The sequence below is a fragment of the Eulemur rufifrons genome, chromosome 19, assembly GCF_041146395.1.
Source record: "Eulemur rufifrons isolate Redbay chromosome 19, OSU_ERuf_1, whole genome shotgun sequence".
Lineage (NCBI taxonomy): Eukaryota > Metazoa > Chordata > Mammalia > Primates > Lemuridae > Eulemur > Eulemur rufifrons.
In genome coordinates, this window is record NC_091001.1 from 46,633,860 (window position 1) to 46,648,843 (window position 14,984).

General features: G+C 42.1%; 1 protein-coding gene across 1 annotated transcript in view; it reads left to right on the forward strand.

Annotated features, from left to right (window-relative positions):
- The window catches only part of LOC138399874 (immunoglobulin kappa light chain-like), a 51,656-nt gene extending 41,593 nt beyond the window's left edge, over positions 1 to 10,063 (forward strand). The window contains exons 6-7 of the mRNA XM_069494565.1: positions 4,815 to 4,850; positions 9,561 to 10,063. Coding sequence (XP_069350666.1) covers positions 4,815 to 4,850; positions 9,561 to 9,883 — 359 coding nt within the window. The 3' untranslated portion in view covers positions 9,884 to 10,063. The remainder of the gene's footprint in view (positions 1 to 4,814; positions 4,851 to 9,560) is intronic.
- Positions 10,064 to 14,984: the final 4,921 nt, after the last annotated feature.

The window sequence follows — 14,984 nt, forward strand, 5'->3', positions numbered from 1 at the left end:
TGATTCTACTAAATTCATTGAGGTTTGTTATATGCCCAGTATTTTATGATCTTCGTATATTTCCATGGCCACTTGAAAAGAATGTGTATTCTGCTGCTGCTGGTTGGAGTATCCTAGGAATGTTGATTTATGATCTTACTGGTTGATGATGATGTTGAGTTTGAAGTGTTCTTATGATGGCAGATTTAACAACCCCTCTGATTTGGAGGGTTGGGGGAGGGGATGGCAGGGAGGTGACAACTGTGCAAATAATTTTCTCAGTTTTCAAAGATTTTTCCAAGTGCCTCAGGAAATGTAATGGAAGCACACTAACTGGTTCTACTTCCAGCACAGTCCTTCCCTAGCTGTGTGGCCTGGAGTGAATCACCTCCTCTCCTAGGGACCCGATTTTTTTGTTTGTAATGAATGGAGGTAGACATGGTTTGTCCCTTCCAGTTCAAAGAGTTTACAAGCCCACAAAACTCCTCCAAAGAAGCACCAAGTCTTTTTTCTATTCACTCTAACATCAAAAAGCCAAAATCAGCTACAGCTAGAGACAAGCTCAGATTAAGGCACCACCACCACCGTGAGCAGTTTTCGGGGCTTCAGAAACTACCTAGGCTGACCACTAGACAACGCCAGAGAAGGTAAGGAGAAAACAGCAAGTGCCAGGTAGGTGGCTGCTGAACCACCCTTGTTCTTTTCATTCATTCGTTGACCAACCCACCCTATGCCGGGTACTTGCTGGCCACTGAGAGCACAATGTTGAATGCAAGCCCTTGAAATATGCCCCCTGAAATCCAAGAAATAATGAGGGAGGTGGAGAATATTATTTTTTATGGGATTGGAAGATGTGGTATCCTAGGTGGAGACAAGGGCTGGGGACCTCCTGTGTGGTTGTTTTTCTGATCCTAGTTTTGCCTCCAGGTTGATGTGGCCTGGTACATACGTTACCTTGGATGGACTGACTCCTCTGGGTTTCTGTTATTGATTTGGACACCTGCTCCTCAGCATAGTACTTCTCCAGACTCCCACCCAGGGGATTACAAGAATTGCCTAAATCTCTACCCTTTCTCTTCACTTTACTTAAAAAGGCCATGAAATTATTGGATTTAGGATTCGAGGCATAGAGATGATCCCTCGAAATCTGTAGTGGTCCTAGATTTCTTCTGTGGACTACACTCTAGACTAGTTACAGTATCAAAGTTATGCCAGTTCAGAAAAATGAGTTGAAAAGTGTTTCATATCTGTACATCTTCTTGACATTATTCCTTGTTTTAATCTGGTTGTTGGTTTCTGTTGGTCTGCCCTCTTCCTTTCCTGTCTCTTAGGTTTGGAACTCTAGCCTCAGCCAGGATAATCAGGGCATCTGGGGGTCTGAAAAACCAAGTCTGAACTCATCAATTGCACAACTGCATCCAGAGCTGGCCTGACCACAGTAGTTGCCCACCGTGAGTTTTTCTGCCATAAGATGAGCGAGGACACAGGGCTGGGTGCCAAGCAGGCACGGGGGGGAGGGCAGGGAGCTCCAGGGCAGAGCATGAGGGGCTCATCCCTCATGCAAAATGAGCCGGAAACCACAGCACCCAATATGTAAATCTTGGTGGCTGAGCCTCTCCAAGGGTAGTAACCCCTGACACAGTTGCTGCTGTCTTCTCTTTCACTCAAGGACGTCAAAAATATCTGCAGCCCTAGCATCCTCTTGAAAACAAGGTGAGCGTCTGCATTTTCCAGAGTGGGACCAGAATCCGGGGTCATGTCTATGGACCACACATTTGCCCATGGCCAGGCAGAGGACTTTGCTTCTGCCAGCACATCTTTCTTCAGAGACGAGAGGAAACAGACACAACTCTGTAGCAGCAAAGAAACAGCTCTTTCTCAAGCGACCTCCTCGGATTCCCTCCTTCCTGGATAATGGGCCAGCTTTGCCCCTTGGGGACCCAGGACGAATATCCACTCATGACACTGTAGATGGAAGAATGACAATTGATCAGGTTCTGAGCATCCCTGGATGTGAATGACAGAATTTCCTCCTCTCCTCCTCCTGTATCAGCATACGTGGAGTGAAAATGACAGAGTTACAATCCTAAGTCAGGCTGCAGCTGAAAGAATCACCTTCTTTGGACCCCCCATGACTGATGAAAAAAACTTTGAACCACAGACTTGAAGATGGATATCAGATACAAATACTCCAGAGCCAGGTAGGGAAGCCACCAGCCCTCAAACCTTGCAGAGGGCAAGGTTTTGCCATTGTGTCCCCTGCCTGACATACTGGGTAATTTCCTGTATGTTACTGATGTGAAGGGAACCTCCCCAAATAGGCTACTTAATTACATCAGAGAAAAAGCAAAAAGTGGTGTTTCTTGAAATTTGAGACCTGAGGAATATTGCTAAAATAGCTTATCAGTAGTTTTCAGGATTATTTATAGATGTGCACCGAGGTGCACTCGCTCTCTTTCTCTCTGTCTCCCCCCACAACCTTCCTCTCTCTCTCTCCCTCCCTCTCCCTCTGTCTCCTCTCCACAGCAGTTTAGAATTTATTCTGAAAATCTAACTTTGCTGAGGGTCAGGTGGAAAGCAGCTTCGGTGATGAGTTTGTTGGAATACTCCGTAGGAAGTTCTATTTCCATCGCTGTTATATATTACATCCAAGAACCTCTCAGACTGTCTTATTGACGCTGTGCCTTTCCTCAATAAACTAATCTTTTCAAATGTCCATCATGAACACTGGAGGATGGTAGACCCTGGCGAAGCCTCACAGATGCTACTGAGACGTCCTTTGCTTTCAAGTAACAAACCACACACATGCTAAGGATCTCAACCACCTCTCGGCAACATATTTTATGTTACAACAACAAACATCACAACAACCATTACTATAGATCACTGCTGTGTGTGATCAGTAAAATAGTTTTTTCCATAATGGTTCTTATAATAATCTTTTATTAGTACCAAGTCCTGCCATAAAATAGTCATTCCGTTGCACTATCCACACTGTATCTCCAATTTACTCACTTGGGAACATATATCCCTTGTATAGCCAGGCCATCTTTTTCATTCCTATGTTCTATTCCCCCCCCCCCTCCATCTCCTACATTTGTGAAACAGTATTTCCTGTGCAGAACTAGGAAAGCTCTTACTTTTTCGGCACTCTCAATTTAAAGATTATAGAAAAGAATTTAATTGATAAAACTCATGCATGTGTACACATACCATTTAAAAAGTTATATTTACACATTGCACAGGAATATTGAGAATATAGGCAATGTCAGAGTTTACTTTTTTCCAAAATTGGTACAGCTATTTTATACACGTACTTTCCACTTGCCAATTTTTCTCTTTTCTCTGCCTCCAACTTGATCCCTTTCTTTCCTTAACTTCTGGTGAGTACTATTGCCGATGCTTTTTTTTTTAATTTCAAAATATTAAGGGGGTACAAATGTATTTGTTACGGGGATACCTTGTCTAATGCTTAAGTCAGGGCTTTGCGTGTGTCCACTGCTTATTCTGCTATTCAAGGCAACTAGCAAAGCTCCCAGTGAGTTACAATCTCTCTCGTAAAACTTACTATTACAGTGGTCAGTATCAGCCTTTGATCTATTATAATTTATCACTTCTGAACTGTTTACTGATTTTCAATTATTCATTGTTAGTTTTTTTTTTTTTTTTCCCATTCATTCTGAAACTGTTAGTTGAGCATTTGCCAAATGAAGATGTGGGGCCTCCCAAATAAAAGACAAATAAAACATTAAAACACTCACAATCTGGTAGGGTAAGAGAGAATCTGACAGCAGGTAAGAACAATTAGGCATTGTAGGCCCAGTGACCTGTCCCTGTTCTCAGCAAGTCAGGTTACCTGCTTGGGGATAATCTGAGAGACGGCCCCTCTGCAGTTGAATCTGGAAAGACAATTAGCTATTCACAGGCTAGCCCAGGTGGGCAAGGTGTTTCCAAGCGGAGGGAATATTTTGTAAAAGCCAGAGGCCATAGAAGAAATGTAAGGAGTTTAGGGTGGTGGGAGCAATGTATGGAAGGAGATGGGGATGGACGGTTCAGAGATAAACAAGACTGCAATAAATGAAGCTGGACTCAAAACAAAACGTGGTCTTCAGTGTCCTTGATGGGGTTGCTATGGAAACAAGGCATGCTCTGACTCCATGGCAGCTCTAAAGACAGCATGCACCCGGCTCAGCTCAGTAAGACCTGAGCTCTGCCTGTCCTATGACAACAGACCAACCACCCAAACAAAGTCTACTTTTCTACTCTGTTGATCTTCATTTTTGTTTCACATGTCATTCATAGCTAAACTCCAAACGACATTTCAAAGATGTGGGCCTTGATTTGATACATATTTAGTCTGCCTATTTGGAAATAACATCACAGCAAAAGAGAAGTTCAAATAGGAAGACAATCTTTAATTATTTCTCACTGAGAGTTCCATAATTACATTGAATGAAGCTTATCATGCGCAAAAGCTCCCCACCCCAACCCAAGAAAAAGTATAAAGAAGTGGCAATTTTTAAAATTTGCTTGCCTTTCTTTGTAATTTACATTCACTCTACTTTCCAAAAAATAAATAAACTATAAGCAGTTCAGAGGTGGCAAGTTGCTAAAAAAAAAAAAAAAAAAAATGCCATCAGGCCGTAGACATAAATATAGTCTTCTAGGATTTTAGATCTTACCTAGAGAAACAAACAGGCTTTGTCAGAAAAGCCCCAGGGCTTCCACATCTGCTCGAAAAGGGAGTTAAGCTTCAGCAGCTGCCCCAGGGCTCTGTTCCTCTTTGGGGAGAAGAGTTTTTATACAGCGAGACAATGGAGAGCTCTCACTGTGGTGGACGTTCGGCCAAGGGACCAAGCTGGAAATCAAACGTGAGTAAAATCCAAGCTTTCCTTTCTTGGTTGTCTGTGTCTTATGGTCTCTGTGTCTATGAAGTGATCTATAAGCTGACTCTTTGCAACCAGACTCTGACATCCTCCAGTGCAAAGACAAAGTTGAAGTCTATAGGCAAACTTGAGAATTGTGCGTTTTCTGTTAAGAGCAAGCAAGATTCAGTCATTGGGTGAGAATAACTTGTCTAAGTGACAGGTTTGGAAATTGACTGGGGAGTATAACAACATGTTCTAGATGGAGTCTTGCTCAATTGTCAGAGGGGACTTGGTTTTTGTATAGGAGGGAGGTTAAGGGGAACCATTGTGTGTACACTTTCGGGGCCGGGACCAAGGTGGAGATCAAACGTAAGTATTTTTTCCAACTGATGCTTCACTCTTTCTAATTGGTCTAATTGGTTTGCTTTCTGTTCCTTTTTGTGTGTTTTTTGTTAGTTGGATGTCAGGGATATAGCAAATTTCATTCCCAGATGAGGTACGCAGGAGAAGAAATTGTTCCACAGGAGGCTAGCCGATGGCTAACTTTTAAGTTATTAAAAGTTTTTAAGTTAATTTCAGTTATTTCTAAATCAAAATAATTGAACTAGGAAAGGGGACTTACTGCCCTTTCAGGGAGGTCTTTTTGTAGAGGGAGAAGTTAAAGCGAATCACTGTGATTCACTTTTGGCCAAGGGACCAAGCTGGAAATCAAACGTAAGTATATCTGTGCTCAGTTATTTGTGAAGTTTTGGTCCCATTGTATCATTTGTGTAAGTTTGTGATACTTTTGTTAAATGAACCATTCCTGGTGACCCAAAAGCAGAGGACAGAACACCAGGAGATAGCCAACTGAAAAGTTGAGCAGACAGAAAAATTGTTGAGTTTGTAAGGAGAATAGGATTTGTGGGGAGAATGGAAAAGAAATAAGTGATTTTTCTCTGAATTAGCCGATCTCGTATGATTGGCTTTGAAGGGAGGTTTTTGTTGAGGGGAGAGTGGAAAAGTCCTCACTGTGGCTCACTTTCGGCGCAGGCACCAAGTTGGAGATCAAACGTAAGTGCACTTTTCCAATCCTTTTTCTTACTGAAGTTGTAAATTTGAGGGGGTTTCATGTCGAGATATGAGTTGAGATCAATTCCAAAGAGAACGGGATTCTTCCAGAAAATCAGATGAGTAGGGGACTGAAAATCAGTTCATGTCAAGGAAGAGCAGCTAGTCAAGTGACACGGCATCTAAATTGCCGGATTTTCTCTGTATCAGTCAGTCTAGTGATGTTAGCAGCAAAAAGAAGGGGTTTTTTTGAGGGAAAAGTAATTAAGCTAATACTGTGGATCACCTTCCACCAAGGGACACAATTGGAGATTAAATGTAAGTACTTTTTCTCTATTGCTTTCTGAAATTTGGGTCTAATTGCCAGTATTAACTTTTAGAGGCTTAAGTAGGAGGTTTATGGAGATGGGTGAAAGGGAGCATTTTAAATTTAGCATCAGTTGCAAAAGTTAAACTCAGCTCCAAAAATGGATTTGGAGACAAAAAGGTTAAATTAGTCTAAATGAAATGACTAAGAGGGAAAAAATATAATGTAGATGAAAAAGGAACCCTTGGAGTTCTAAAGGGCAAAAGTAAATTTATTTTCATTCACTTTTGCCAAATACTGTATTGGTTATTGCTCGTTATATATGATATAGAAAAGTAGAAAAATGTATTTCTTAGTCTGTTTTCTCTCTTTTGTCCAATTAATTATTTTATAAGATAACTGTAAAAATCAATAGCATGCACTAAGCAATAAGTGAGAAATTTTTAAAAGTATATCTGTTCGCCATGCGGAAAAGGCAGCTTACTAGAAAATCACCAGGAATGTCATTTTTAGAGTCTAAAATGAGTGATAAACTGTCAAAACGTTAGATTCTATAGGAATAATGCCTTGACAGATAACCCCTTTTTTAAAATCCAATTTGTACATTAGACTAAACATGAAATAATCTCTTATAATGGTGGAAAGACAGTTATTCCCCAAAGCTCAGTTTCAAAGAAATTTGTTTAAATAAAGTAAATAATTGCATTTTTTAAATGCTCACGGTGGTAGAAAAATAGCAAATATTTTAAAGAGTATATTTTTTTATTACTCTCAGTTATTAGTTATCCATATTTTTATTCCGCAAAGAAGGCCGTGGCTAAGCTAGCGGCCTGTAGGCGTGGCCGCGATCTGTAGATGTGGCCGCGGTCTTCTTTCGTGTTTGAATGACTTCTGTGGCCATGCCGCTACATTCGTGGGGCAGTGCACCTTGCCACTAAAGGCCACGGCAATCCCGCGTTAGCCTGTTTAACTCTGCCGTGGCCAGATTTCCTGACACACAGTGATACAAATAATGCCGCTTAACGGAGAGAGCATAGAAATGTGATGGGCACTGAGCTAACATGGAAAAAACAGGGAGAAGGCTGATTTGTTAGAGATTTCAGAAGTAAAATTCATGTTTATTATATCCCATTAATGAAAATTTCTCTTAGGGGCATTGTAAAGAACTTAAAGCTATTTTTTTCAATGCTATTTAATTATTTTAATAACCACTCATCAAATTTATTTAAATAATAAGAGCTCAATGTAAAAGAAAGAAATATATATAACTCTCAGGGTAAAATCCACACCAGCAAAAATCAAATTTAAATGCTAGCAATGTGGCCACTCAGGTCTACATCAGTTCACTCTGAGGTCACATTAAATACCATTAAGGTATATTAACTTATAAAAAATGAGATAAACTTGTGACATTTTTAATTTTCAAAAATTTAACGGCCTGGGTAGGATTATATTTCAGTTGTACCAAATACCTAATCATATATAAATGTAATTAATAACTTAATATAAACATATTTTCCAATACCTTAATTCTGTGATAGAAAAAATTTTAGTCTGGACATTTTAATTTCATAACCTCTAAAATAGTTTAATAATCTGTTATTGCTGCTGTTGTTTATCCCAGCTGATTTCAAAAGTGATAGTTCAGAAGGATTATTTTGGTCTGCAACAACTTGATAAGACTATTTTAGGGCCCTTTTAAGCTCTTTTAAAACTAATTTAGAACTATCAGAAACTACTTAGCTGTTTTAAACTATTTTAAAATGAGTTTAGAGCCTTTAAAAAAAACTCTTTTAAAAAGTTTTAAACTCTATTGAAAACTAATAAGATATCTTGAAATAATTTCCATATCAAATATATTAATATTTTAATTTTAAAATTTAAAGCTATAAAGAATTCACCCAGACAAGAGTATCTTTATAGAATGTTCTCCCCTGCTTATTTTCCAAAGATTATGTTATTTTGCTGTCAAGCCTATTTCATTCAATTATTTGGAAAAAATTAGTAAATGAAGGTTAAAAGAGAAAAAAGTATCAAACAAAAATTCGGTCTTTTCTGTTGAACTGCTTGATTAACATTGAGATTTATGAAGACCTGTTCACATTATCTGTTGACTTCTCCCACCAAAAGATTCTTTTTTTTTTTTTTTTTTTGAGACAGAGTCTCACTTTGTTGCCCAGGCTAGAGTGAGTGCCGTGGCGTCAGCCTCGCTCACAGCAACCTCAAACTCCTGAGCTCAAGGGATCCTCCTGTCTCAGCCTCCTGAGTAGTTGGGACTACAGGCATGCACCACCATGCCCGGCTAATTTTTTTGATATATATATTTTTAGCTGTCCATATGATTTCTTTCTATTTTTAGTAGAGATGGGGTCTCGCTCTTGCTCAGGCTGGTCTCGAACTCCTGAGCTCAAACGATCCGCCCACCTCGGCCTCCCAGAGTGCTAGGATTACAGGCGTGAGCCACCGCGCCCGGCCCAAAAGATTCTTGATTTTTTTTATTTTAACTCTTGCTCTCCCACCTGAGGGCTTGAATCCCCACCGGGGAGGGGCGGGGTGGGGGGCAATTTCTAAGAGGCCATCTGGCAGCTGCTCAAGGTCAGAAATGAAGTTAGCCAGTTCCTCCTAGGCAGGTGGCTAAGATTACAGTTGACCCGTCCTGATCTGGCCAAAAATCACCCCGTGTGGTTACAGATCATCAGGCCAGGGCCCGGGTCTCACGTGGAGGCCTTTGTGAGGGGTGGGCGAGTTACAGGCACGATCACAGAGTGCAGAGGAGCGGACACCCACGCAGACACAGACGCAGGGTGTGGGGCCCACTCTGCAGGGGGATTGGCACGGCCACGCCAAAGGAAGCCCTGGGGTGCCTGCTGTCATAGCACAGTCCTGGGAGAGGCACAGGGGAAATGAAAACCGACAGAGGCTCCCCCTGACACCACCACTGCCTGGTCTTCTTCCATAATGAGAGGCCACAGCCTGTTCTGACTTCTAAAGGAGGTCAGGTGAAGTGGCCTGTGTGTCTTGGCCTGAAGCGTGGAGTTTGCTGCAGGAGGCAGGGAACGCAGCTGAAGGAAAGAAAGGTACGGTCAGAAAAGCATGCAGAGGCCTCAGAATGGCTTCCAAGAGTTCAAACAAAACCATTTAGAACTTTCTTAAGGGGTAGCGGGTAGCTAGGGAGAAACTCAAAATCATCGAGTTTATAAATATACGTCCTGGTCTCATTGCTACGATTATATAGGATAAACATGCTGCTTTCTGTCTATCTGTCCTAACCTGCTCTGCGATCATCCACAAACAATGCACCCAGATGGAGAACTTCTCTGTTACTTGAACACCATCCTCTCTGCTTCCTTCCCCAGGAGCTCAGGCTCAGCCATCTGCCTACATCTTCCAGCCATCTCAGGAGCAGTTGCGGTCTGGAAGTGCCACTCTCGTGTGCTTGATAAGCGGCTTCTACCCCAGTAATATCGACGTCAAGTGGAGGTTGGATGGTGTTCTCCGAACGGATGATGTCCAGAACAGTCTCTCGGAGCAGGACAGCAATGACAGCACTTACAGCCTCAGCAGCACCCTGACGCTGCCCTCCACAGAGTACAACCAGCACAATGTCTTTACCTGCGAGGTCGCTCATCAGAGCCTGAGCTCACCCCTCACCAAGAGCTTCAATAAGCAAGAGTGTTAGAGGGACAGGCTTCCCAGGCCCAGCCTGGGTCCCTCCCCTCTTAGGCCGTGGGCCCTTTTCCCACAAGTGATCTACCCCTCGTGCACTCCTCCAGCCCCTCTCCCTGCCTCATCCCCCCTCCTCCTCCTTGGCTTCAATCATGCTAATACTTGGGGGGAAAAAATGAATAAATAAAGTGAATCTCTGCACCTGTGATTTCTCTCTCCTTCTTCATTTAATGGTTGTTATACATTGTTTTTCCAATTACCCAGTTTCTCTTCTAAGGAACTAAATATTTAGTTGCCCTAAAATGAGCTACCATTTATAAAAGTCATCCTCCATCCTACCCTACCCTACTGTCCTCTGCAAGATACTCCTCCCTGAAACCCACAAAGCCACCTGTCTTCACACCTCACTCCCCTGGGCCCTGGCTTTCTTGTTTTCCCCTTCTTAGCAAGCCCTCCTAGTCCTTTTTACACTCTTACAGTCACATATTGTTTGATGCAATTCAACATACCCAGAGAATCTACCAAAGCAAATTTTTCAAAAGAAGAAAATAGCTATAAAGACAGTCATTCATTGCAATGTGATATAAAATAAAAAAAACAATAGGAACAAACTAAATGAACAAGGATTAGGGAAACATTTAAGTCCACCATGGTACTGGGACTTAATGGAACAGTATGCCTTCATCACATTTTTAAAAATGTATTGAGGGACTCCTCTCTGCCAAGGACCATGCTGAGCACTTCCCACAACCTAATTCTCACTACATTGTGAGGTTAAAAAATGCCAGGCGGGTTGTATAAATCTGAGAGGTGTTCATATTCTGTAACTCAGCAATCCCACTCCTAAATGACTGTGTCCCTGTCCACCAAAAAAATGTATGCAAGAATGTTCAAAGTAGCTTTATTCATGAAAGTCAAAAATTGGAAATAACCCAAATGTTCACCAACAGTAGAATCGGTTGTTAAACTATGGTGTGTTTAATACTGTTTAATACGGAGAATCAACAAAACTACAGCTATACCAAAAAACATAATTGAATCTCATAAAGAAAATGTTAAGCAAAAGAAACCAAGTGCAAAGTATACATTCTGTAAGTTTGAATACACATGGAGTTCAAACCAGGTAAAAATAAAATTAGAAATTGGGATGGGGATTACTCTTGGCTGGGAATAGGGTGAGGTGATGGCTGGGAGGGGATAAGAAGAGGCTTCTGGGGTTTTCATAATGTTCTGTTCCTTAATGTGGGGTGTGCTGCTTTGCGAAAATGTATTGAGTTGTACAATTATGACCTGTGCACTTTTCTTATATATGTTATACTTCAAAATAAGTTCACGTCAAGAAACGCCTTAAACCCGGTTTACAGATAAGAGAGGCTGAGATGAATAAGTAAAAGGCCAAGGCCACACAGCTGGTAAGTTGAGGGCCCAAGATCAAATCTCTACCTGCCCAACTCTGCTCTCTGGAGCCCTGTACTATTCTGCCACTTAGCGCTCAAGGTGCTGAACAGAAGAGGGGTCGGACGTGCTATTTTCCTGGGGCCTCCTCCTCCATTTAGCTAACTAGAAGCACAAATATATAGAAATGGAATGGAACAGACCTTCAGCAAGGGGACAAAGGGCAGAATATTGAGAACCCACATGTGAAAGCTTATGTGTTGGGGGGCACATATAATGCCACCTTGACTCTCCCCCCTTCTGTGGGGCACCCTGGCCCTGCCCCTCTCAGCTACTCACCCATGCAACACACCTTACTAAGCACCTTTCTCAGCCTACACTCTGACAGGGGTGCAAAAATAACTAACACAGCATCCCTTCCCTCAATTAACTTATAATCTAGTTTTCCTGCTCTCTTTTCCTTTCCCTTGTCAGTACCGGGCAGTGGGGAAGGGCAGTCTCAGGAAAACTGGATAGGGAGACACCTTGCCATTCTGCCTCTTGAGAATGTTCTTTAATTAACAAATCTTTGAAACTTTGGAGATCTGAGTAGAGTTAAGAAAGACTCAATAATGTTCCTTCAAATAACATCAATTTTCTTGCCCATCCCTGGGGACCAAATTTAACAATCAAGGGCATATACAATCCAGCTATGAATTCAAAGTGTCTTCCCAGAAGGCAAAACTCTGCAGCCAGACCCGCCATGACCCAACCGAGTGAAGATAAGTGTTGTGGGTTGAAATCGTGACCTTCAAAAAGATATATTCAACTCCACAAATGTGGAAATAGGGTCTCTGCAGATGGAATCAAGTCAAAATGAGGACATACTGAAATGTTGGTGAGGACACAGTGAAAACAGATCATTCATACATAGCTGGCAGGGATATAAAATGGTACAGCTACTCCAGAAAATAGTTCATCAGTTTCTTTAAAAAAAAAAAACTAAACAAAATAGATCTAACACATGACCTAGCAATGGTACTCCTCGGCATTTACCCCCAAGAAATGAGAACTTATGTCCACGCAAACACTTATACATGATTGTTCATAGCAGCCTTATTTGTAATAGCTGAAAACTGGGAAGAACCAATTTGTCCCTCAATAGGTAAATGGTCAAACCAATTGTGATACGTGCACACCATGGAATACTATGGAGCAATCCAAAGGAACAAAGTATTGATACTTGCAACATGAATGATTCTGAAGGGCACTGTACTGAGTGGGAAAAGCCAATCTCAAATGGTCACATGGCATATGGTTCCTATCATATAACATTGTTGAAATGACAAAATTATAGAGATGGAAGACAGATTACTGGTTGCCAAGGGTTAAGGATGGTGGGGCAAGGAGAGTAGATGGGACCATAAAGGGAGTATCACAGGGAGATCTTTGAGGTAGTGGAGTAGTTCTGTATCTTGATGGCAGTGGTGGCTACATACATCTAGACATGATAAAATGACACAGAACTATACACAGACATAGTACTAAGGTCAAATCCTTAGTACTATGGTTTTAGTATTGTGTTCTAAATTATGTAAGAAGTAACCATTAGGAGAAATTAGGTGCAGGGCACACAAGACCCCTCTGTTCTATGTCCTATCTTTGCAACTTCCTGTGAGTCTATAATTCTTTCAAAATAAAAAGTTTTTTTAAAAACTTTATACCAGGCCAGATGTGGTGGCTCACACCTGGAAACCTAGCACTCTGGGAGGATTGCCTGAGCTCAGGAGTTCGAGACCAGTGTGAGCAAGAGTGAGACACTGTCTCTACTAAAAATAGAAAAATTAGCTGGGTGTTGTGGTATACACCTGTAGTCCCAGCTACTTCAGAGGTTGAGGTAGAAGTTTGAGGCTGCAGTGAGCTATGATGACCCCACTGCACTGTACCCAGGGTGACAGAGTGAGACTCTGTCTCAAAAAAGAAAACAAACAAAAAAAAAGCTTTATAATGGATCAGAGTGGCACTAAATCCAGTGATCAGTGTCCTTACATGGAGAAGGAGATAAATGCAGAGACACGCAGGGAGAATGGCATGTGACACTGAGGCAGGGACTAAAGTGACACCACTGCAGGCTGAGGAATGCCAAGGACTGCCGGGAGAGAGGTGTGGGATGGTTTCTCCCTCAGAGCCTGCAGAAGAACCAATCCTGCCAACGCTTTGGATTCAAACTTCTGGCCTCCAGAACTGTGAGAGGATAAATTTCTATTTTTTTTTTTTTTTTTTTGAGACAAAGTCTCACTCTGGTGCCTGGGCTAGAGTGCCGTGGCATCAGCCTCGCTCACAGCAACCTCAAACTCCTGGGCTTAAGCGATCCTACTGCCTCAGCCTCCTGAGTAGCTGGGACTACAGGCATGCGCCACCATGCCCGGCTAATTTTTCTATTTTAGCTGCCCATATAATTTCTTTCTATTTTTAGTAGAGACGGGGGTCTCGCTCTTGCTCAGGCTGGTCTCGAACTCCTGACCTTGAGCGATCCACCCGCCTCGGCCTCCCAGAGTGCTAGGATTACAGGTGTGAGCCATCGCGCCCAGCCCAGGAGCTCCATTTTGATCCATATGGAATTCATTTTTGTGTATAGTATGAGGTAAGAGTCAAGGTTCACTTTTTCCATATGGATATGCAGCTATTCCAGCACTGTTAAGAAAACTTTCCTTTCCCCATTAGATTGCATTGGTACCTTTGTTGAAAATCAATTGAAAATATAAGTTGGGTCTATTTCTAAGTTATGTCATTCTACTGATCTATTTGACCATGATTATGCCAATAGACATTGCCTTGACTACTGAAGCTTCAGGAGCTCTGCGTTGGACACATTAAGTCTGAGATGCCTGTCAGACAACCAGGTAGAGACCGGCTATAAGGTTCTGGAATTCAGAAGAGAGAGGCCAGCGCTGGAGACATAAATGTGTGTCATCCCCATGCAGATGGTGTAAAAAGCCATCAGACTGGGAGAGAGCACCTAGCAAGTGAGTATGGAGAAAGAAATCCAATCACTGAGCTGAAAGGCACCTCAATATTAAGAAGTTGGTAAGATAAGGAGGAATCAGAAAAGAAGATGGAAAAGGATTGGCCAGAGGAGGAGAAGAAAAATCAGGAGAGTGGTTGTTATCCTAGGATCCAAGAGAAGAAATGCTACAAAGAGGAAAAAACTGACCGACTATGTCAATTGCTAATGACAAGTCAACTAAGATTAGGAATATGGGGTGGGCCGCTGGATTTAGCCACGTGGGGGCTCACTTTTGAATGGCAGGGGCAAAAGTCAGATCAGAACAGGTCCAAAAAGAATAGGAGACAGACTGCATGGACAATTCTTTCAAGGAGAGAATTGGAAAAGGGAAGGAGAGAAATGAGGCAATAACTGAAAGGAGAAATGAGGTCTACAGAGGGTCTGTTTTAAATCGAGAATGATCCAGCAGAGAGGGCACTCCTGGTGCTGCAGGGGAGAGAGGAGAAAATGGCTGGTGGGTGAAGGTGGAGGTGTCACCCTTAGCTAGGAACACAGAGGGCTCACCCATAGAAACAGAAGAGAATGGAGTGTCCAGGGTACAGATGCAGAGAGGTCCACAGATGCTCTGGGAATTGTTCGTGACTTCTCCAATGTATATTGCTTAGATTTTATGGGTTTGGAAGTTCGGGAAGACCTTGTAGATTGAAGTAAGCAAATAAAGTCTCTAGTGTAG